The sequence below is a fragment of the Numenius arquata genome, chromosome 24 (assembly GCF_964106895.1).
Source record: "Numenius arquata chromosome 24, bNumArq3.hap1.1, whole genome shotgun sequence".
NCBI lineage: Eukaryota > Metazoa > Chordata > Aves > Charadriiformes > Scolopacidae > Numenius > Numenius arquata.
The window spans coordinates 4,115,185-4,139,407 of record NC_133599.1 but is presented as its reverse complement, the minus strand read 5'-3'; the positions used below and the strand labels follow the sequence as shown (position 1 = coordinate 4,139,407).

The 24,223-nt window shown below is 52.1% G+C and overlaps 1 protein-coding gene across 1 annotated transcript; it reads left to right on the top strand.

Annotated features, from left to right (window-relative positions):
• The first annotated feature begins 7,889 nt into the window (after window positions 1-7,889).
• IP6K3 (inositol hexakisphosphate kinase 3) lies at window positions 7,890-22,984 on the top strand. Its single transcript, XM_074163216.1, has 6 exons — window positions 7,890-8,094; window positions 12,620-12,946; window positions 17,903-18,125; window positions 19,166-19,338; window positions 20,042-20,217; window positions 21,440-22,984. The coding sequence occupies exons 2-6, from the start codon at window positions 12,748-12,750 to the stop codon at window positions 21,908-21,910; spliced, it is 1,242 nt and encodes a 413-aa protein (XP_074019317.1). The 5' UTR covers window positions 7,890-8,094; window positions 12,620-12,747; the 3' UTR covers window positions 21,911-22,984.
• Window positions 22,985-24,223: the final 1,239 nt, after the last annotated feature.

Genomic DNA, 24,223 nt, shown 5'->3' with positions numbered 1-24,223 from the left:
AGGCAGCCTTGATTCTTCTAAAATGTTTTATCGAGATCTTCACTGCTGCCATAGAAATTTTTGCAAACACCGGTGCCTACATTCTTAAGCCTTTTTAAAATATTTATGGGGTTTGGGTTAGCTCTTTTTTTTTTTAACCGTCCAAATCCAGAAGTGAAGAGGCAGGCATTGCAGTCGTCTTTTTGTATTAAACTTGTTTTTATAGCATAAATTTCACTGGCTTGGTGCTGTTTATTACATGTTCAGTTTAGCTCTGTAAATCAATATATGAAATAAATTTATTACAAATAATTTGTTCCCTTTATTTTTATTTGAGGAGTCACAGGTTGTTCCAAGTGCTTTCGCTCGGGCAGATCAAATAGATCCTGCTCCGGGGAGATCACGGTTTCTAAGAATAAGGCTGGAGGTGGCGTTGGGGATTGCATGACAGCCCTAATGAGACAACGTGGATCCTTGTGACGCTCGGTGATCTCGGCGCAATAGCCAGCACGGTCTCACGTGTTCGGTTGCAAATTAACTCCGTGTTTTGGGAATAGCTGGCGTTAAGCAGAGGTGCGTAGGGAAAGCAGTTAACTTGTTTTGCTGCCTTTTGTAGAGATCGACAGCTTTGGAGGGCTGTGAAGCTGTAAATATTAGTTTAGCGGGCTGATGAGTCTGATCAACACTTATGAAGACTCATGCGCTCGTGAGACCCCACCTGGAGTACTGTGTCCAGCTTTGGAGTCCTCAACACAGGAAGGACATGGAGCTGTTGGAACGGGTCCAGCGGAGGGCCACGAAGATGATCCGAGGGCTGGAGCACCTCCCCTATGAAGACAGGCTGAGAGAGCTGGGGGTGCTCAGCCTGGAGAAGAGAAAGCTCCGGGGAGACCTCATAGCAGCCTCCCAATATCTGAAGGGAGCTACAGGAGAGCCAGAGAGGGACTCTTTGTCAGGAGATGTAGTGACAGGACAAGGGGTAATGGCTTTAAATTGGAAGAGGGGAGATTGAGATTAGATATTAGGAGGAAATTCTTTCCTGTGAGGGTGGTGAGGCACTGGAACAGGTTGCCCAGGGAAGTTGTGGATGCCCCATCCCTGGAGGGGTTCAAGGCCAGGCTGGATGGGGCTTTGAGCAACCTGGTCTGGTGGGAGGTGTCCCTGCCCATGGCAGGGGGGTTGGAACTCGATGATCTTTAAGGTCCCTTCCAACTCTAACCATTCTATGATTCTAAATACTTAAAGGGAGGGTGTCAAGAGGATGGGGCCGGTCTTTTTTCAGTGGTGCCCAGGGACAGGACAAGAGGGAACGGGCACAAACTTGAATATAAGAAGTTCCACCTAAACATGAGGAGGAACTTCTTCACTTTGAGGGTGGCAGAGCCCTGGAAGAGGCTGCCCAGAGAGGTGCTGGAGTCTCTGTCTCTGGAGACATTCAAACCCCGCCTGGACACGTTCCTGTGCGACCTGCTCTGGATGGACCTGCTTTGGCAGGGGGGTTGGACTAGGTGATCTCCAGAGGTCCCTTCCAACCCCATGTGATTCTGTGATGAGTATTCCTGTGGCCTGTAATAAAGCGGTTTATTTAAAGCAGGGAATGGGATGGCGCAATAAGTCTCTGGTAACTGGGAGGGGGGCTCAGGCTTCATGTGTTTTGCGCTTGTCTTCTGAAAGGCAGGTTCCGTGGGCGCTGGGTGTCTGAAGTCAACGGTCACTGCGGGAAACTCCTGACACCAGTCCAAGCCGCTGACCCCGTGTGTTGTGGCACCCTCAGGCCCTGGTTATCCCGCCTGGCTTCTGGGACGTGATGGGAAGTGCCAGGTGAATGTATGGGAAGACTGGGAAGTGTTGGATACGGTGCTGGAGCGGGAGGGATGTCCCTTCCTGCCCTTGCTCCCGGGCTGTTTCTTGTCACTGGACACATCGCTTCCCTCCTTGTGTCCCAGGGGTTAACGCGCTCTCGGCAAGGCTATTGCAGAGCACTGTAAAGGGGGGGCATTTATGTCAAGGAAAAAGGCAAAAAGTCAACCCTTAGACTGTTTACCAGATCCCCAAGGTTTCCAAGGCTGCCTGGTGAGTAAGAACAGTGGGAGGTGTCCCTGCCCAGGGCAGGGGATTGGAACTAGATGGTCTTTGAGGTCCCTTCCAACCCAAACCATTCTGGGATTCAGTGATCTTGCTGGCAAGTCTGGGTTGTCTTTGGGGTCCATTTCCTTGAGAGTTTTCAATTCCTCTCTCACCTGAGCGTTGGTGACTCAGAACGTGTGCTACCGCGAGTTTCAACTTCTTCAGAGTCTTCTCCTGAAACGGCACGAGCCACGTCTGTGAATCATCGCTGGGTAATTTCTGTGGACGTGGTTGACTCACCCGCATTTAGTTACAGAGATGTTTAATCTCCTAACACGGGTCTGGATGACAAAGGGGGAGCTTTCCACCGGCCCAGGAGGAGGTCGGCTCCCTGGCTGCTGTGGCCACCTCCTCTCCGGCGCGGAGTCGTTGCTAAGGTATGGAACAAAGGGGGACACGAGGCTAAACCTCTCCTCTGAACCTGCATTCCTGTTCAGGTGCTTTTATCCGGTCTGGGTTGCTAAGTTACAGCTGAAATATATTCAAGGTTAGGAAACAGCCTTCAGTTTGGTGTAATTACATGTGCCAGAGGATCTTTGCTTTCAATGAAGATGCTGTGATTGCCTTCACAGAATCGCAGAATGATATGGGGTTGGAAGGGACCTCTGGAGATCATCTCCTCCAACCCCCTGCCAAAGCAGGTCCATCCAGAACAGGTTGCACAGGAACGTGTCCAGGTGGGGTTTGAATGTCTCCAGGACAGAGACTCCAGCACCTCTCTGGGCAGCCTCTTCCAGGGCTCTGCCACCCTCAAAGTGAAGAAGTTCCTCCTCATGTTTAGATGGAACTTCTTATGTTCAAGTTTGTGCCCGTTCCCTCTTGTCCTGTCCCTGGGCACCACTGAAAAAAGACTGGCCCCATCCTCCTGACACCCACCCTTTAAGTATTTATAGGCGTTGATCAGATCCCCCCTCAGTCTTCTCTTCTCCAGACTAAAAAGACCCAAGTCTCTCAGCCTCTCCCCATAAGAGAGATGCTCCAGGCCCCTCATCATCTTTGTAGCCCTCTGCTGTACCCTTTCCAGCAGTTCCCTGTCCTTCTTGAACTGGGGAGCCTAGAACTGGTCCCAGTGCTCCAGATGGGGCCTCTCCAGGGCAGAGTAGAGGGCATAGTGTCCCTGATTCAATTTGCTCTCTGGAGAGCAGAGAAGACCAGTTCCACGCCACGCTTGCTCTGTACAAACCGTATCAATAATTTCTGTGGCACCAGCAGTTTTCCCAGAACCCCAGGTCCATTCAAAGAAGAGGGGCTGGCTGGGTTCTTCATCCCCTTCCCTGCTCTCCTTACAACTTGCATTCACTCTACTGGAGTTGCTGAAGTCCCCCTCCCGATTTCTGGCAAAGTACTAAGTTTCTATAAATAAATTCTCCAACGGTGGGCCGATAAAGCCATCGCATCCCTTTGCTGTCAGGAAGGAAAATATGTACCAACAAGGAATCTAAAATAAAATTTGCCCTTTATCTTTTCATTTCCTGCTTCCATTTAAAGCCTTTCACATGAAATGTTTTGTCTCCTGCTGACATGACAGCTGATGCTGGGCCTTATTTATGGGGCGCGGAGTCGGGGCACGGTGCCAGTTCTCCTGGAAAGATCAAGGGGAACCGGAGAAGAAGGAGCGCGGCCAGTGAATCCTGCCCGAAGGCGCCTCCCTCCGGCACGGCCCCTGTCCCAAGCAATCGCTCCCCGGTGCCTCCCCCGAGATTTCCACCCTGGCTTCCTTCAACCTTTAAACAACAGCCTCCAGGTTGGTGTTGCAAAAGGTGGGTTTTTTTGGTTTTTTTTGGAGCACGTTAAGGAAGGGACCCTCGCTACGGCGGAGAGCGAGGTGTGAGTCCTGTCCCACCTCCCTGCCCCTCGGGGGGCTCTGACACAGGGACCAGACCTCTGCGCTCACAATTAATAAGCAAATTATTTTTGTAGGAACATTTCTGTAGGGCTGGTGAGGTGTGGAGGACAAAGCCCGCGGGGTGTCTTTGAACGAGGAGACCCCAGCGAGTTGAGGAAACCTCGCTTGGCTTCGAGCTCATCTCGCCCAGGGGCACAGTGTGGGCTCTGTGCCGCAGGAATCCCTCCCCCCGCCCCCCCCCAGGCTCCCTCTTCCCCGGCTCCTGGCAGAGCAGCACCTTCCTGGGGACACCAGAACTTCTGCTGATGTCCCCTCTGATGGAGGAGACCACCTGCCCCGTGTCACTTCGCGGTGACCTGCTGTAGGGCCGCATTCAGTGTTTACATCCCGGCTTCAAAACAGCTCTGGGCATCCAAACAGCAACACCACGGGGGGCTGGGAGCGGGGCCAGGCTTGGGGGGTGCAGCTGAGCTAATTCCATATAAACCAGCTCAGAAACAGGTCCAGGGATGGTCCCCGTGCTCCCTCCAGGAGACCAGCTCCTGCTTTGCTCCCAGCTGGGGTCCCAAAGGTGCCACCAGAAGCGAGGACACCTCGACAAGGGGTTATATGTGTGTGTGCAGCCGGTGGGTGAGGCTCCAGCACGAAGGGCATGTCCATCCTGGGGGTGACCCACACTGGCTGTCCTGGTGTCACTGTACCACGGTGACATCTCCCTGCCTGTCCGGGGAGAGGGCGGAGAATAAAACAACAGCAAACACTTAAGGATGGTCCAAAGCCTTTAGAGATGGAAAGGGGAAAAACCCGCACCGTTGGCATCTGTGCGGGGGGGGGGAAGGATGGGCACGGCACAACGGGGTCATCGTTAGCCCCCTGCATGTCCTCAGCAGATTTTGTTGTTTTTCTTTAATGTCTCAGGCGATTCTCAGTCCCAACAGTTTTATTCCAGCTCTCCCGCAGATATAAATTTAGACATTTAATATGAGAAGGGCCCTGGGTGGGTCATGTCAGGCTGAGGCTCGGTGGTGCTGAGGTTTTCCGGGAGCTGGGGACCGGGCAGCCCTGGCTCCCTCCAGCCTTGGCATCCCCTTCTGTAGGTGACAACATGCCCACCCTGGGCCAGGCTGGGAGAGGTTTGGAGCCGGGACCGAGGCGGTAGCCTGCAGGCTAGCCAAGGGTAATAATATCTTTGTGGCCGTAATTAGTTCCTAATTAGCATAGTTTTAATATGAGCCAGGATTGCTCACCCCTTAGAGTGCTCTGCTTTTTACAAGAGGCTGGCTAATTGCCTCTGCGGCTCTGTGGCCGTTCGGCAGCGGCAATCAGCCCGGCTGCCTGCACGGGGACCCCGCAGCCGCTCCCGGGCTCCAGCATCCTCCCTGCGCTTGTTTTAATGGAGCGATAACTGCAAAGGACACGTCTCCCGGCCCCGCAATACGCCCGACATCAAAATGAGATTGCTTCAATTAACACACGCATTAAAAATACATCCGGTATCCAGCAGGATGGGCTTCTGCCAAGGAGAAAGGTGCGCGCCGGTGATGTGCTGCACCCGTGCTGGGCTCCCTGGGGCCACAGGGAAAATCTGGGTGCTAGGTCCTGCTCCTCACTGAGCCCAAGGGACCCCCCCCCAGCATGATCCCAGCCCCCTCCTATCAGCTCAGTAACAATTAGAGTTAAAGCCTGGCATGTTTGGGGATTGCGTACTGGCTTGGCTTCTCTTTTCGGGGGCTTTTGGCTCAATGTGCTGCAGTGCCTGAAGGTGAGAATAAGGGATGTCGGGACTCACTGTTTGCCTGTGCCACCCTCGTGGCAGAAGGGCAAGGGGGAACCCGCTTTGAGACCTGCCCTGTCTGTCCTGGAAAAGGAGGAGCAAATGCCAAGACCAGCCTGATTTAGGGGACGGGAGGAGGGAGAAGCAGATGCTGGGAACCAGCATGTTCCTGCTGCTGGGATGGTTCATGATGCTGAGTGGTGGCGTGTGGGGACCCCGTGCTGTGATGCTGAGCACTTTCCAGCTGCACAGGAGAGGCAGCTGGCACCTGCAGCAATCACCCTTGGTTTGCTGAAGGGTGTGAGGTGTTTTAGCCCTGGGACAGCTCTGGGCTGTGTCACCTGTATCCCTGTCCCAGGAGAGCCAGGGCTTTTGATGCTTAGCCCCATCTAGGTAAGCCCAGGTGAGATGGAGAAGGCAGCAGCCAGGTCCGGGTCTGCACCAGCAGCCTCAGGTCTGGGCTGGCCCTTCCTTGCATCGCTGGCCCCTTTGATGACAGCTAAACCCACCAAAAAACCTCCATCTCTCATCAGGGGGACGTTATCAAGAGCAAGTTCTCTACAACCCCACAGCAACAATGTTTAAGGATGACCTACAGCCCTAGGAGATGCAACTAGGGGTGATGTTGTGGTGAGGGGTATGCAGCGGGGAAGGGAAGGACAGGAACATGTTCCCCATGGCTGAGCAAGGCACCCTGGCTGGAAAAGTCATTTGGTCTCCCCAACCCTGTGAGTTTACACCGTGAATTTGTGATGCCTCTATTGTGTTTTGCTGAGATTGGCCGATGGGTTCAGAATGTGTTGGCAGGGGATGCACCGCAGCTGGCCTCGCAGAGTGCCCACATCAGCTTTTTTTCCTTCAGAATCCAAGCTTCAAAAAAAGAGAAAAAGCACTTTCCTGATCTAAAATACCTGCATAAAGCAGAGTGAAGTCAGGGCTCGGGTATCAGGGGGTCTTTGTTTCATCCCTGTCTTTAATCTCAGCCACTGCCCCCGACCATCAGTTCGATCCCTCTGGTCTTCGTGAGCCTGTTTTCTCCCCTCCAGTTAGTGAGAATTACCACATCCATCAATCGTTATCTCAACAGCAAGATTTTCTTCCCAACCTCCTGCTGTTTTGTTGCAAAGCTCTCCCAGCGCCTTCCCCACCGCAGCCCGCGGGGCCCCGGCTGTGGGCACTGATTTACTGATGTCCCCTGGGTTATCAGTGGGGACTGGTTCAGGACCCCCATGATGGGGGCGATGAGAGTGGGCACCACCCCCTGTTTGCCCTGGGGGATGCCCAGATCCTCTAAATAACAGATCAGTTGTGTCTTCTTGGGATGGATGGGGCTGGCACGGCATGTCCAGAGCAGCCTGCCGTTGGCATGTGCCGGAGGGGACACCTGGCAGTGGGTGTTTGTTCCTCCCTGTGGGTGGAGGGGGTCCAGAAGGGGACACACACGCTGTCCTTGACTCATTGGAGGAGACAATTTGGTCCTGGCAGGAAGCTCCCTGGGACTTTTCCATTCCCCCACCGGTCCCAAGGCCCTGCGGTGTCGTTTTTCCCTGCACAAGGCTGTTGGCAGGGTCGGGGCTGGGCGTCTGTGGGCTCCACTCCCTGATCCACTCACCTGCTGCCCAGCTTCGGGCAAACCCTGGACTCGCTCGTGCCTTGCCCCCCTCACCACCCCCTTGCCATAAATAGCTTTTCTTTGCCGAAAAGACTGGTGTTTGGGTCTGTCCCGCAGCATCCTGGCTCCTCTCACCACCTCCCTCCAGTGATCACAGCCCCTTTGCCTGTCCCCCCCTTGCCGTGCATCTTCCCGGCGTGTTTCCCCCATGCAGGGTGCAAACAGCCAGTGGGTTTGTTTGCTGGGAGCTCTGGGAAGCCGGTGTCCATCCCATTCCCACCACCAGCCCCCAAGCTTCCACCCCAGGGGGGTGATAAACACCAGGAGGGGCTGAGCTGGGGGGGGCTTTAGCAGGTGGGACGGTGGAAAACAAACCGGAAAAAAACAACAGTTGTTTTCCTGGACAGATGATTGCACAAGGTTAGCCGGAGCGTGGCCACGTTTTTTGGAAAGCCTCGCACATGGCTGGCCCCTTCTCTCTCCATCCTTAACCCTCTCGCACACGCGGCTTTGTTTTCCTTTAACACTCCAGGGTGTCTCTCCCCCACTTTAGAGCTCAGCCGTCAGCTGGACATACCAGGCGCCTGCCAGCACCGACGGCAGCAGTCAGGTGATGGCCCAAATGCCTGAGCTCTCCCCCCGCTCCCTCATTTCTCACACTCCAACCACAACGAGAAGCAGCGAGAAACCCAGCTCCGGCAGCACCCCGAGCCCTCGATCGCCACCGAGCCCCGAGCGGCCACATACGCCCCACAGGTGAGGTCCAGGGTGGCTTCTGCACCAGCACGGGCCACCTTCCAGGGCAGGGTGAATACGGGTGGGATGAACAAGCAGTTGATTTTGGAGAGCGGGCGGGATGTTATTTGGAAGGTTCCGAGCATTCCTGCGGCTTGCGGGAAGGGACAGGAGCAGGGGGGACAGCTTGTACCCGGGGGGGGACCAATGAGAACCTCTGGAGCATCACAGGGGCTGCAAAAAATGAGCCTGGTGGCTTTTGGTTCTCCATCGTGCTCGTGGAATTGCTGGAAATCATGGGGAGGCTCGGCACAAAGGTAGATGGTGGTGCAAAAGGCAGAAATTGGGCAGGGGGGGTGAGGGGACCCGTGTCCTTTCCCACGGGACGCGGTGGCATCATATCCCCCCATCCCATGGCACTGCTGGCAGCCCCAAGCTCGCTATGGTGGTCCAAAGGCACGTTCCCGTGTCCTGCCGGGAAGCCCAGCCCTCGCCAGCCCCTGCACCATCTCCTGATGCCCAGCCCAGCCCCGGGGGTGGGCAGGGGGCTGGCAGCAGCCCCAGATAACGCGACTCCCACCCCTCCCCATCCGTCCTGCTGCTTCCTGCAAGGCAGCCAAATAAATCCTTCCGTGCAGCAAACTGAATCTTTGCATCTTCTTCAGGAGGGACCAGCCATCAACTTTAGCAACATCATTTTCTTTCAGGAAAGGAGACGTAAGATGAAAGAGCTGAGGGTTTCTGCACGTAAGGATTTATGGCAGGACGGTTAGAGCTGGGTTTCTTGCCGAGAGCTGAGCTTTTCACTCCAGGCACGATGCTGCCCTGCAACTATTTCTGACTCGGGCTGCAGACCAGGGAAAAGCAGGAAAGGCAGATTTGAAGTTCCATTGAGGTTGTAGCCCTTTGCCTGCCCCTGCAAACAGCCCGAGTCTGCCTCGAGCCCTGCCAGGATGGGCGCTGAGCTGGAACCAGTAGGATTGTCCTTATGGCCAAGGTGCGGTGGGGTTTCGAGGGACGAGGCCAAAGTTTGAATGGAGAAGGGGAAATGGGGCTCTGCCCGCACTTCGCTCTCGGGCTGGGCTGGAGCTCGGTGCAGGAGATGGCTTTGAATCCAGGTCAGCTCCAGTACCAAGAGCTACGGCCGTGCGATCTCTTCAAATTAACAAGTACATCATTTTTGTGCCTTTAGTACAGAAAAAAAATAATAAATTAGCAGCCCCCTGCAGTGCTTGAAAGCCGACTTTGCAGCAGGGTGATCTGAGATGCTCCGGGGAGCCGGGTCCCCCAGAGGTAAAGGTGTTGAATGTGATATATAAAACTAAGAACGTGGTCCCACGCCGACAGAGCACTTGTTTTTAAAGTGCTTTTCTTTTTAATATTCCCAAGTATTTCTGCTAAGAGGACCCCAGCCCTTTAGGAGCCATGGGCTGTTTGTGTTTTGCCCCCAGCGTGTGAGACTGGGAGCCACAACGGTTCTGCTCGGGATGGGATGGAGCAGGCAGGAATTAAAAGAGGAGAGAATTTAATCCGCTTGATTTCTTTTGGCTGCCTTTAGAGTTGGGAATCAAGAACCTGTTTAGTTCAGACGCTTTTGACATTTGGCCCTCGATGAGAGCAGGGCAGGAGGTAACGGTACCCGGCCCTCGGTGTCCCCGTGGGCCCTGGCTTCGTGACCCTTTAAAACACAGATCCAGCTCAGACCAGTGATGCTGCTGCGGTGCACTGGGAGGGAATCTGGTGTGTTCTGACAGTCACTGGGGAGAAGAGCCGGCAGATGCAGATGTTTTAAAGTATCTTGGTTTGGTTTTTTTCCCGGAGAGGGGAGTTCTCTGTTTTTTCCTTCCCCAATATTTTCTGACTCATCTTCATCTGCAGTGCCTGGGTTGCCTTTTTTTTTTTATATATATATATATATATATTTTTTTTTTTTTGTAGCTAGGGGAAAAATAGTCAAGGTTTCTGGTTTTGTTTTTGAGGATACAGATTTATCTGTAATTCCATGTATTTTTAGTGACGTAAATATCTTTTGGCATTGGCGATAACTTGAGCTGGCAGAGGTGATTTATTTCAGGAGTGTCTTGTTTCAGAGGAGCTCAGAGCAGCTCAGTAAGTGTTTGCGGTAACATTTATCTGCTCCGAACGGACGAGCTGCTTCAGAACATAAACTAAATGAAAAGAGCCCCTTTCTCTTACTGCAAATCTTGCTCCCAGTTTTGCTTAAGAGAAAACAGTAAGAGCCTTATCAAATTGTGGAGGGTTTTTTCTGTGTGTGTCCTCCCCCCCCCCCCGACTCTCTTCACAATGCCAAGGTTGCCAGGATTGTAAGTGTGTTATGTCAGCCGAGTTTCAGCCTTGGACTGTCTCTGAAGCAATAAATACTGGATTGAAGTCATGTTGCGCTCCAAAGAGGTGTTATGACAAATCCGCTTGCTTTTTGCTTTTCTCCTTTTTTATTTAATTTTAAGGAGGGAAGGAGGGATAAAAAAAAAACACAACCAAACCACAAACCACAACAAACCTCCAGCTTTCAAGGCAGAAAATCCTCTTTAGAAGTTGCTGCAACTTAACAAAATGTTAAATGCTTTTATTAACTTCTAGAAAAGCTCTTGAAGAGCTGCTTTCTTCCCTGGCTGAAAAGCACTCATCTAAGTGGCTTGGCTTTGTTCGTTCTGGCTGGTACAGGCTGGTAATTGCAGAGTAGAAATTCCTCTCCGAAGTGTGATGAAAGAATAGAAAAATGGGGCGGAAAAGCCCCCACCACCTTGGAGGAAGGTAAAGGAGCTGCTCCGTGTGTTCTGGAGGTGGGAGCGTTTCTTCTCCCCCTTCCACCCGCTTCATCCCACTCCTCCGGGCGAAAAACAAAACGGGCACCTTCGCCGAGGGCTTGTTTTCTCGGTGGTTTAATTGCAGCAGGAGGAGCAGGAAGGGGATATTCGATCAGCAGAGCTTTGGCTCTTTGTTGCAGGGTGAGGAATACGCTGCGTTTCAGTGGGGAAAGCCCCCGTGTCAGGCTGGGAGTTCTGGCAGCGGGGGAAAGGCTCTGCCCTCCCTGCCTGCCATGGGAAACTCCGGGTTCATTCCTGGTGTGAGCAGGGAGGTACCACCGTCCCTTGGCTCTTCGGTGTCTCCCAGTCGAGGAGAGGATGATGGTGTTGGCATCACCTTGCCTGGTCCCGGCAAGGCTTGGGGTTGGCGGAGGTGGTGTCGCTCACCCAGCAACACATCCTGGAGGCTTTACTGGAGAGAAATGGCTCTTCCAAAGGTGTTGTTATCAACTGCACTGGGCTGCTTCTAGCAAAAATAGGATGCAAAACTCCCCAAGCCAGGCTGAAGCTGGAGGAACAAGAGAAAGTCACCCATGCTAACAGGGACAGGCAAACCAGGGCTTTGCACACCCTTTTTGAGGGCTCCAGGAACATGGACCAGTCCTCAAAAGGATGATTTTATTTTTATTTTCCCCATCCCTTTTAATTTGGGATCTGGAGTGTTTTCCTCTGATTTTACTGCCTCGATGGTATGAAGCCAGACTGCTTCTCCAGTGTAAATATTAGCTCAGCTGCCTTTTTGTCTTCCTCAGTGGCTATGGGATTGTCCTGCCTGATGTCCACCAGAGCAAGAGCCACCCGTGGGCTTCCTACGAAGAACAAAGTGAAGGGGTGGGTGATGCTGGGTGCTTGCAAGAGAAACCAAGGCAATACAGCCCAGAGGTGGTCCATGTTTGCCAAAATCAAAGAGGAATTTCTCTTTGTGACTAGAATCAGGAACAGATCATAGAATCATAGATTCAGGCTGGAAAAGACCCTTGGGATCATCGAGTCCAACCATCAGCTCTGTTGCTGGATGCTGCCTTGGGCTGTAGCAGAGGGCAGGGCTGGAGAGCTCGGGGGGAGCTGGCATTTGGGTGCAAACTATCTCAGTGCTGGTTTGACACGTTCTCGTGCCACGTGTTAACACGGTGGAGGAAACGCTCTTGCTACTGCTCTGGTGTTTAGTGACAGGGAATGTCCCAAACTGAGGTTTCTTTAGAAGGTGCAGAAAATGTTGCTAACCCCGTCAGCAGCACTAAGGGGCAAGGGACTGCCCAGGGACCTGAGCTTGCAGACACTTTATTAATAAACCTCCTTTGCAAGGAATGTCCTAGCTTTGGAAAGACTAAGACCATCATTAACACTGTCTCGTAAGGCAAAACTGGGGCTGTTTCACAGCAAGGGGTGTCATTAATACAGTGTATTAATAACCTGGCATTACCGGTCCAAGGAATGCCCTGATCCAGCTGCCTTGATGAGGCCACCACATTAACTTGATAGCTCTTCTCGATCATTCCCTTCTGTTTCTTTTGCCCCCAACAGGTCTAAATTGGGTCATTTCTGGACTCTCTATTTCAGGCTGGGGCTCCCTGCCAGCCCCTGGGCACCTAAAGACCTCATCCCACCCGGCTGCACTCTTGATGCTCAGCCCTGGCTGTGGGATGTCAGTGCGGATGGGTGGCTTCACGGTGGCTCGCCCCTCTTTCTCACACTCCCCCATACCCTCTGTTTTGCAGATACCATCAGTGAAATTCCAGTGTGGGTGTTAACCGGCCCAGTGGAGTATGTCCCAAACCCTGCTCCTGATCTCCCTTCGCTGCTACTAAACGGGAGCGACCCCCCCGTCCGCCTTTCGCCCGGCACCATGGTGGGACAGAGCCCTCTGGACCCCAGCGAGAGCAGGACCGCCGTCCTCTTGGAGCCCTTTGTCCATCAGGTGGGCGGCCACATGAGCATGATGAAGTACGACGAGCACACGGTCTGCAAGCCCCTGGTCTCGCAGGAGCTGAGCTTCTACGAGTCGCTGCCCTTGGCCATGAGGCAGTTCACGCCCCAGTACAAAGGTAAGGAGTGGAACTGGGGAAGGAGCTAAGGATCGGTGTTGTCACCAGTATAAGTTCTGAGGCTGGGAGAAGGGCTGGTGGGGGTCGGTCAGGGCTGGCTCTGAGCTGTGGAGCCCCATCACTTGGGCAGGTTTTGAGGAGCAAGGATGCTTCCTGCGTGAGTGTGAGCACAGGAGCGGGTCTGTGAGGCTGGGAGGGTTTTCTGGGTCTCTGTGGCTGCAGAGGGAGGATTCTCTGATGTCTAATAAGGGTTGAGTGCTCATTGATGGCACTAGGAGATCCTCCCCTCTGCTCGTCCCCTTGCTGCTATGGTTGGCCTTGGTAACACAGGGGACTCTCGTTATGTCAAGCAGGGATGAAATTGGTCTGCTCCTGAGGGGGACAGGCATGAGAAGGTGGAGGCTGAGAGCATGGACACGATCCCCTCCCTGGGATCCAAGGGCCTGGGCAGTGCAGGAGGGAGACAGAGAGGGTCTGTCTCACAGAAACACAGAAAAATCAGAGAACAAGGGTCAGGAATAGGCTGGGATTCCCAGCAGTGTTTGCTTTGAGGATTTTGCAGGTCATGGCCCCAGGCAGGTTGGTCTGACGGCATGTGAATGGCAGCACTAAATAGATGCAGGGACCAGGACAGTCTTGTTCCAAACAGGATTCCCAAGATCTGACACATTACATGCTCTGTTCAGCAAAGCTTTGAATTAGCATCCTTGATAAAAAAGGTATCCTGTATCCAAAGCAGAGCTCGGGGTGCTCACATACATAGCCCCATTGCTCCAGGCCTTGGTTTAAGAGGAGGTGAAGGTTTGTGTCAGAGGCAGAGAAGCTGGGGAGAGCAAGGAAAGGGTCAGTGTTGGCACTAGCACCAAGAGAGCTGGGGGACAGGTGGTCCTTGAGGCCATCATGAAATATCAAGCCTGAAAAAAACAGCCCAGAGTTGTCTCAAGCATCACTTTTGCTGGTTGCTCCTCCTCAGCCAAGCCCCGCTTCCCCCAGTGCTCCTGTAAGCCCTGGTCCCTGGAAAACCAGAGGCACAGACCACTTCACTTCTTAAAAATCCCATCCAGGCAGCTGTCCTGCCAGGAGCGAGACCCTCCCAGGACAGGGGAGAGCCTCCTGCCTGCCCGTGCCCCCCATCACTGCCCAGTGCCCCCCATCACCGCCTGGCTCCCCTGCTTCAGTTTCCCTGTCCCTGACTCTCCTTGCCCTGAAGCACTTTCCCAGCTGAATTTCTCAACTGAACTATAGAAAATCAGCACTTGGTGTCTGTGGGGGTCCTGGCATTTTTTTAAAGCCATCCCTCCCTCCTTCTCTCCCTCCTTCCCTCCCTTCCTCCCTTTCTTATTCCCTCACTATTTCTGCTTTTACTGCCAGACTTGTACTGCTCATAAAGCTCCTGACCCTGGATTTTTGCGGGAGGCGAGAAGCTTAGCTGTCACATAAAAACTTAAAATATCTTTTGGTCCTTCAGTGTTACAGAGAAGAGCTTGAAGTGTCAGCCGCGGTTTCGATGCGCTTCCAATCCAATCTCTCCCTTCCCCAGAAAGTCAGGGGCCTTTGCAGATTTATGGGACCGTATTAAAAAGATGCTTAAGAAAGAAAAAAGTCTTCCTCTAAGCAATTTTCTTTAGCAGGGGCCAGGGTTTGGTGCTGGAGAGCTGGGCCCTGCTCTGTCTCTCTAATAAAGATGTTAAGTAGTCCCAGCTTATCAGTTCAGGGGTGGCCCGGCTATTAATACCTTTTTGTCTTCTTTTTTCTCTTCTATTGCAAGTCCCAGTGAGTTTTGCGACGAGGGGTAATTAAATAGCAATTCCTCTCCAATTTGGCATTGGGCACACGCATTTTTTTGTTCTGATTATAACTGTCCCAGCCCTGACTGCCGAGCAAATTGAAGAGGTGGAACATTTTCCCACGAGGGTGATGAGCATCAGGGGGAATAATCCTGACACCCCTTCACACGTGTCCATGATGTTCCTCATCTCTATTCTTAGGCTGTGGGGAACGGGGGGACACATGGGACAGCTCGGGGACCATTATGTAATGATGACATTATGTGCAATGGGTGATCAAATGTCATCATTCAGCTCCAACACGGAATTGACTGCTTAAAAAAATGTCCATTGCTCGCTTAACTGTTTCAGGCAGTTTGGTGACCTTGGGACCAGCTTCCCCCCCCCCCCCCCCCCATCCCCTTGCAAACCTCTGCCTGCCCTGAGCCGAGCTTGCAAAGGGGATGCTGGACTTGTTTTCCAGCCCCGGTTCTGCTCAGGCTCCTCTTGCACACGGCAGTAAATAAATGTGCTTGTAAATTTAAAAATAAACCCATGAAGGCAGAGCTACAGAGCAAAACGCTCCTGAGAATCACTGGGATGCCACTAGCATGGTGACAGCACCCATAAATACCCGCTGGGGCTGGCCAGGACGGGGGGTGGCAGTTTGGGTGACACTAAAAGGCCAGCAAAGAGAAGTCCCTAAATACACCTTTGCTCCCAGATAGCTGTTTTCTTGCTGCAATAAAGGAGAAGGTGGGTAGCCATCTGTTACAGGGTTGGTTTGCACACACAGGTCACTTGCAGGACACATGCAAACCCCGGGTGGACACACACCAGGAAACAAAAGTATTTCTCAGGCTGAGACGTAGGGTTTTGAAGGCAGAGTTTTCAGCTGGAAGGAGTGAGAGGATCACGTCCTCTCGCAATTTAACTGCTCGTTCTCGCCTTTGAAAATCTCCCTGTTAATTTTCATATTAATTTAAGATACTTAAAACTCTTAGTTTCATGCTATATATAACGTTTCTAGGGCCAGATTGTCAGCACTATGCAAATGAGCACAGCTCCATTGACTTGCAGATATGGAATTGGGGCAGTTTTTAAGGTTACAGGCTGCTACAGCGCCGTAACCGAGATGGAGAGCTAGATTTGGAATCGAGGACTCTGTTCGCCTCACAGTGACTTTTGAAAAATAAAAAGGCTTTGATTTAGGCAAAAGATACGCTGGGATTTTTTTTTTTTCCTGGCTTACCTCCCGTGAAAATTCAAAGCAGGCATCCGAGCTGAGAGGACTTTCACTTGCTCTCAGTTATCTGTAAAATGGGATTTTTACGAATGGGACTCAGTGAAAGGTGGGTAATGTTGGAGCCCGAGGAAGACAGAGCTCGCCGTGCTCACCATCGCTGTGAGCAAAGGACTGAGATAGCTAAAAATATTACTTACCCCCTAATTAATGTTTCCAGCCCCCCAGCTCCCTTAGCAAAGCAGCCTGTGTGTATTCCTCCCCGCATTTCAGTGAAAAATTACCCAATTTAACCAAGCCTTCCACAGCACGCTGTTTGGATTAATGCTGATTTTACAGCAAAAGGGAACAGAAATGGTTGTGGTACCTGAGCAGGGGGGCTATACGGGGGGGAGCAGGAAGGAAGTGCTGGAGCTGGAGGGCTATGGGGTGCAGGACCCGGGGAGGGGTGGGCACCCCGAGTCTAACGGAGGTGGCCGGTGGCTGCAGACACACGGGGGTCCTGCAGTTCAGGTGGTGAAAACCTCCCTCTGTCAGCAAAACCCCATCAGGCAGGACTCTGTGCACACACGGAGAGGGCAAATCCTTCTGCCAGTGTTTGCTCACTCTAATCTCACTTTAAATGGAGGGAAGGGAGTTTGCATATTCATTTGCTTTGGCAAATTTGCTTGGGAGAACAGAGCTGCCTTGTTTGTTAAGCTGCCGAAATGCATCTCCCTGCAGTGCCCAACAGACCAAGTGAGGATACCCTGGGGACAGTTGGATAAAACCCAGCGTTGCTATCAGGAGCTCTTTCCAGTGATGAGTTTTGCTGGTCCAACAGCCTCCACCGTCCTCTTTTGGATCGGCCTTACTGCAGTTTGACTTGAAAGCAGCAGGGTACGACTCACGGGGCTGGCATCCCCCCTGAGACCCAATGCGGGGATGCTCTGAAAATGCCTCTGCTGCTTTGAGAGGCTCAGACCGCCCTGACAGAGGGCTGCAGGAGCGGGACTGCGGTTATCAGCCTTTCCCAGAAAGGTCAGAGCCATCTGGTACGTGAGCCATGGCCATTCCTGCTCTGTCATTTGAGCTGCAGAGGCAGCCGTCCCCGCGCCAGGGATGGGCTGAGACTGGGCTAAATATGTGATGGGCTGAATGGCATTTGAGCCCTGCGATTCCGGCTAGAGTCAGGGAAAATTACAATGCTAAAACACACAATGGTGTTTTAAGCACTTAGGGTGGAAAGTAATAATCCCCCGTCACGGTCACGCTCCCCCTCGTGCGTGAACACCGGACACGTAAGGGTCGGGTTGTCCCCATCAGCCGTTTGGGTGCTGGTCCTTGGCGCTTGGGGAAGGACACGACCATGACAATGTTGGGGCATCACGTACGCGGGCAACGCTGCCAGCCCACGCACATGCCTCTGTCCTGACTCCTGGGACCTCTCCAATTAAAGGAAGGAGTTGGCATGCTGGTTGTCTTTGGAAAATTCCTGGTCCCCAACCCTCCCTTTGCTTCCTGCCAATGAAAAGCATTTCCAACCTTGCCTTGTCTTAAAAAGTGAGACCTAAATCCCTTGTCATAAATAAGCCAGGAGCTCCCGGTCCAATGCTGGGGTCTTTTCTGGGTCACTTGTGGCATAGCAGGGCCTGGAGGGGTGGAGGACAAAGGAACATGATGTTCAGAGGAGGCAGGTTTCAAGCCGAGCCTTCAGAGGACGGAACATTAGAAAAGCCTGTGGCTGTTTTCCAGATTCTCAGACTAATGGTGTTTATTGGACCTCAAATCAGAGGGGGATCAGTGTGAGAGGCCACTAAAACCTGAGGAGGCACCTGTCCTGCTGAGTGCCAGCCCTCTCAGGAAGGCTGGACCACCTTGGGCTGGTGTAGATGGTGGCCAAGCCTATGTGGTAACCCATGGGTTAATCTCATTCTGGTTTGGTTTTTCCCCATTTTTTTTGTCTAGGCATCGTTTCCGTGCACCTTAAAAAGGACAGCCTTGGCAACCTGACCCTGATCGCCAGCCCCAGCCTGCAGACGGAGAGCTGTGGCCGGCTGGATAACGCCATCGGCGACTCCTCGGTGACGATATGGCACAAATGCAAGTGGGCCACCAGCACCAGCACCGGCAGCGAGCACACGCTCGTCAAGTGGAGTCACACACAGCTCACCAAGACCTTCAAAGACAGGTGAGGGTCCTCTGCTGCCTGCAGACCTCCTCCTGGTCCTCTCCTGCCGCTCTGGGTAGCGTCTCACCGGGATGGTTTTGGTGGCACAGCTCCTGGTTTAAGGCAAAGCGAGCAAAAGCAATGCCCAGCCACGGTGAAGAAAAGCAAAGCCCAGCTTGGTGGCTTCATGGTTCATCTCTTAATGATGGAGCAGGGCAGATTTGGCTATTGCTGAGATGCTGTTGCTCAAATACGTGCCTCAATCTTTGCTTTAAACCCGTTTCCTTGGAGCACCACGTGCTCCAAAAGGCAGAGAGGCCCCAGGAGAAGCATCACCAAGCACAGGACGTAATGAACGCACTTCTGCTGGTGGCCAGCCCAAAGTGGCAACCTTGAGGGTGGCTCGATCCTGTACTCGTCCCAGGGGAGAGCTGTCCCTGAAAGGCATCGTGGTGCTTGCAAGCACACCGTGACCTTAGGGCTTGCGGAGGCTTTCCAGAAGACATCTTTCCTCTCAAACTGGTTCAGAAAAGACCTTGGTCAGCCATGACTGAAGGGTGCAATATTGCTACTGTGAGTCTGCTGCCCTCGGCATGACAGGAGTTAGGTTTTTTCAATGAGCGAGAGCAAGGAATGACCCTCCAAGGAGAACCTCCTTGTCCTCTTTTGCTCCCTCCATCCCCTCCTCAAAGCTGGCCCCTCTGTATTGGGAACCATTGCTATTGTGGGACAATTTGCCTGTGTTGTGCCCGTTAGGTGGATAAATAGAGATTCCTGGTCATTGGCGCTATGAATGGGGCTTTTCATAGGAGCCAAGCACACTTTGAAATTATAATGAAAGAAAATATTGGCACGCAGCAATGGCTGGCTTTCTGAAAATGACTTCTACGGTGGTAACAAAGGATCTCCACAGGTTGGACATGATAAATATATTTCCTTTGAGAGTCCCTGAAAATTCACCTTATCAAGTTTGAGGCTCTACAAAAGAGAGCGGGGGGGGGAAGGAATATTCTCTTCTGGAGCTTATAAACCAAACCTGTTCTTTTGTGTGTTTTGTCTAGCTGCCCGGGGAAGATGCTATTGAGGACAGACCTTCAGTACGGCACAGATTCACTTTTGGAAGATGCAAACAGAAACCAGCCAGAAAGAAACAGCTACAACCCCTGGGGACTGCACTGTCACAGGCAGCACCTGAACCGCATGTCCTCCAAATATAATGAGAACAAACTTCATCGTATCCTTTTTCCTCTCTCCCTTCCAGCCTAGTCTCGGCTACAAATAACAGCTCGTCATCGATGTATGTTTTATTGCAGGGTCCCAGTCCCTGGGAAAATACAGAATATACCGAATACAGTTGCTCTGTTATCTTTTCCCACTGTTCAGTTGGCCTAGATGATCATTGCAGGTCCCTTCCAACTGAAATATTCTGTTCTGTTCTTTTCTATTCTATTCTATTCTAAAAAAAACCCCTAAACCAAAACGAAAAAACACTTCCCTTAAAGGGTATTCAGCATAAGTCAAGGATCCCCTCGGCATACATTTAAAAACACAACTATAGAGGAATTAGCAGCTGCCTCGCCTTTTATTTTCCTATTACGCTTCATTACCCACCAGTCATGTGAGTAATACGGCTTAAGAGCTTCGCCCACACCCCCCGGAGTGAGTACAGCACTGAGGCAAGGTGTCGGATCGACAGCCCAGGGCTATGGTGTCACTCGAGAATGGAGCTGTTGGTGCTTTAATTGGTAGGACTGTACTACAGTAAATTAACTGGAATTGGCAGCAAGGGGCCTATAGCAATGACATGTTGGCAAAATTGGCTCAGAAAGTCTCATTACAGTTGTGAGCTATTATGGAGAGCGTCAGCAGTTGCTCTGATTTAAGACCTCTTGCAATTAGAATTTAAAAGTATTGGGTTTCCCTTAATTCATGCTCAGAGTTTCTATTGCTTGAAAATGTGGTATCAAAATACAACTATCCCTGCATCCTGGACCTAAAGATGGGGACGCGGCAGCATGGCGATGATGCCTCAGAGGAGAAGAAAGCCCGGCACATCAAGAAGTGCGAACAAAGCACCTCTGCGTCCCTGGGCGTTCGCATCTGTGGGATGCAGGTAGGAGGGATCCTCGGTCCTTTCGGTGTTTGCCCGACTTGAAACCAAGCTGGAAATCTAAAGGGACTCTTTTGGTGTAAATTCAAGCGGTTTTATTCTTGTCTCCCACCAAATACAGGCCGTAAGAACCGGCCACTCGGCTGCGTGTCCTGTCCTCAAACAGGAGATGGTGCTTAGGGAAGAGCATGGAATTTGGCCCTTATGGGGTGACCCTTCCCCTTATCCCCTCTTTGGCTGCTTTCACAAGCGGTGGCTTCCTAAGCACCACCCTGCACCAGTGCCACCAGTACGAGCAGCTGGAACCAGTCTTCCCCAGCTGAGAATGTGCCTGTACACGAACACAGATTCCCCTTTCACACTAGGTCTGGGTTGCTGCACAAAACCAGAAAACTCCAAAAGCATCCCTTGTCCCGCTCGTGCCCGGGCAGAGCTGTCTCAGGCTGTCGCCCGCGAGAGCGAGGGGTGTATTTTGTGCTAAATATTATGGTTCCTCTCGCTCAAAATCGCTGCCCTTCCTCCCAGAAACCACACATTTGTTTCACTCACGCTTCCCAAGCAGGTTTCAACATGTCGTTCTGCTGTGCCTGAAGGATAATTATGACAATGATGATTATAAAGCACACACAGAGCAGCGTAAACACACTCGGTGTCAAAACCTGTGTCCCTTCCCGGTCTCTGACATCCTTCTGTTGAGCAGATTATCCCTTAAATTACAACTGGCGTGTGAGCTAATTCTAAATCCACTCCCTCGTTTCTCAGGCAGTGTTACCCGAGCCTCACACACAAATTTCTGTCAGCGTCTTGTCTCTCTGTGGTTAAGATTATTGCTCCCCGTGCATTACGTATCGCGAGAAGGCACAAAGCTGGGCTCTTCCCCCACGGCCACAAACTCCCACCGTCGCCCGAGGGGAAATGCTGTAAATCACGGGTGACGCGGCGATGACTTACAGCTGTTTGGGTTTCACAAAGGGGTGATTTATAGCAGTGCGACCAGAATCTGCACGAGTCGTTTAAATTGAATAGTTTAAATCTCCAGAAAGGACGGGAGTGGGGTTCAGCGAGAAGCCGGCAGCACCTTGCCAGCATCGCTAGGTATCCCCAGACGCAGAGGATCTCTGGCCCATTCCTTAGCTCAGCTATGAACTTTTTAGATCTGGGCAAAACCTAGAGCTTTGGGAAAACGGATCCAACTCAATCTGGATTGTCGTTCTCTTTCCTCAAGGTTTACCAAGCGGACACTGGCCATTTTCTCTGCAAAGATAAGTATTACGGCAGGAAACTCTCACCGGAGGGATTCAGGCAAACCTTGCGCCAGTTCCTGTGCAACGGGAACCACCTCCGGACGGATCTCCTGGAGCCCATCATCCTGCGGCTGAAAGCTCTGCTCTCCGTCATTAGGAAGCAAAGCTCCTACAGGTTCTACTCCAGCTCGCTCCTCATCATTTACGATGGACAGGAGCCCAAGGAGAACACGGCACCCTTGGATAACCACCTTCACTTCCAAAAAACAAACTGCACCACGTCACAGGGCCCCAGTCACTCCAGAGTCGACGTCCGCATGATAGACTTTGCCCACACCACCTTCAAAGGCTCCAAGTGCAATCACACCACTTACGACGGGCCAGACCACGGCTATATTTTCGGCCTGGAGAATCTCATCAAAATCCTTCAGAGTATCTCAGAAGGAAAATGACAGATTCTGTGAAATAGCCTGGATTTACTAGTGACCGATAGCCCTGAGAAGGACCGCGCTGGGTCACTTGTAGGGGACCCTCCCAGCTGCTGGATGTCACGTGCATGGGACATTGCTAGAAAAAAAAGGCAAAAAACCCGCTACGTGCCATTACCGAACTCAAGCGTTAAAAAGCAAAGAGCCGAAAGAATCCGTCCTGCCTGCAATCCATCAGAAGATTTATTTTCCTTTCTCGTCTTGCTGCTGTCCTTGATTTATTTACGAGCCAAAAGAAAGCATTACTTGAAGGAGTCTTAATGATAAAGCAGGCTCACCTCCCCGCGCAGGAAGCCGAGCGGGGTAAGGAGCTACTGTGCGTTCGAGCGAGACTATTAAAAGCCAGCTGGTGGGTCTTGAACAGATTGCGGCGTGACTTTGGGCTCCTGCTCCACGCTACGGGCTGAGGGCAGAGAGAGAGACACAAACGGGAGAGAAAAACCCACCCCCCTGACATCCAGGCTCCCCCCGCCCCGGGGTGTTCTCCGAGGGGGACACACACACACGCACACACACACCGAGGGACGAGATGCTGCCAGAGGTTCTGCGTTGCTTAAAGGAATAAAAGCAGGGGGACCCCAGACCAAGAACTCGACCCCGCAAAGGTTTAATATCCCTGCGGGGGATTGAAACAGTTCCACAAACTTTCTAAGCCACGGGCTCCGTAGGGGCTGGACGTTAAGGGAATGCGATGATTCTGTCACAAAAAAACCCCACATTCACACCAAGGGATTTTTGCTTAAAAAAAGAAAAAAGTAAAAAAAAAAGTGTGAGATTGAGTCAGGGACTAGACACCAAAGGTCACCCAGAAATTCTTTGATACAAATACTGTGCGTGTGTTTGGAAGAGACAATTAACAAAAGACTCCAGATTTTTGTTTACAGCTTTTGCGGACAGATTTTATTCTTACGGAATAAACATGATTCCTTCCTGCGTGGTGTGGGAAACGCGACAGAGAAATCCTTACACGAGGAACAGAGCTACGGAACCCCATTACTGGGGAGTGGGGATATAAATAAAATTGTCTAAGCAACTCTCACCTGTTGCCCATCTCTTTTTCACTCCCAGAGGATCCTTAAGTTGCATTATCTGTTGTTTAGGGCTGTATTTTTTGACAAAAGCAGTTGTTTCCACAGGTTTAAGCACCAGATCTCAAGAGAGAGCCCTTCACTCATATTTTACTGCATACAGCTGGTGAATGGCTACAATTTATAGCTGGAAAATTTAAGTCATCTGGCCCAGTTGCATATTTTACTTGGCCTAAAGTCCAGCAGGGAAGACCTCATTATTTACTGGATATTGTTCGTAGCGTTGCACGTTTCTTGCTCACAAACTCAAGATGACTATAAAAAAAGCCACAAACACTCTGCTTCAGTAGTGAAAGGATTGAGTCACTGATTGTCTTGGCTCACGCGCAGGCAGCGTGGTCCAGTGATCAGTGCTAATTGTGGCTGTTACCAGCTCTGCTGATGGGGTTTACACAGCGTCTGCATCCCTGCCGGGCCTCTTGCTGGCTGCGTGCACTGGGATGCCAGGTCTGGAAGCAGGGAAGGGTTGGTAAGGTTCCAAGCGTGACACCAGCAGCCAGAGCCCCTCGTAAAGAGAGCAAAACACCCCCCTTGGCTACACACCTCAGCTCTCACTGCTCCTGGGAAGAAAACAGCAACCTGTTGCTTGAATAGTGACAGAGGCATCCCGCTCCCTCCCGTTTCACCTCTTACATACAAGCACATAATTATCAAGTGTTTAACCATTTGCCTGCCGAGGAGGAGCTCTGAGCCAGTGTACAACTTGAGGTACTCCATGTGTAGTAGAGCAAAACCAGGCAAGACTTTCCAGGTTTTTAAATGGCCAGAAGCGAAGCATTGAGGTAGCTATTACGTGCTGCGCTGCTGGCGGCCTGGCCCGGGTATTAGCGGCGCTGTATGAGCAAGATCCCTTTGCCAGCCGCACAAAGTGAGCCGCTTGGCAGCATAAGCGGCAATCAAGCAAATGAATGGGTAAAGCCAGGCTACTCATTAGCTGCGTTTCAAAAACACAGGGCAGGCCGTGAGCTCACCAGAAGTGGCCATTGCAGCCCCAGGCCTCGACCCCCCACCCTTTCAGCGGCCTGGGCCTGCGCGGCCTACGGGCCTACAGTGGCCTGAGGCCCCAGCCTAGCAGTTCTCCCCGCCCTCACCGAAAGCACCCCCTAGAACTGGGGGGAGATGGATGGGCAACCTCTCGGGAGCCCCCCAACCCTCCTTTTCGGTGCTGTCCCCCCAGGAGAAAGGGCCG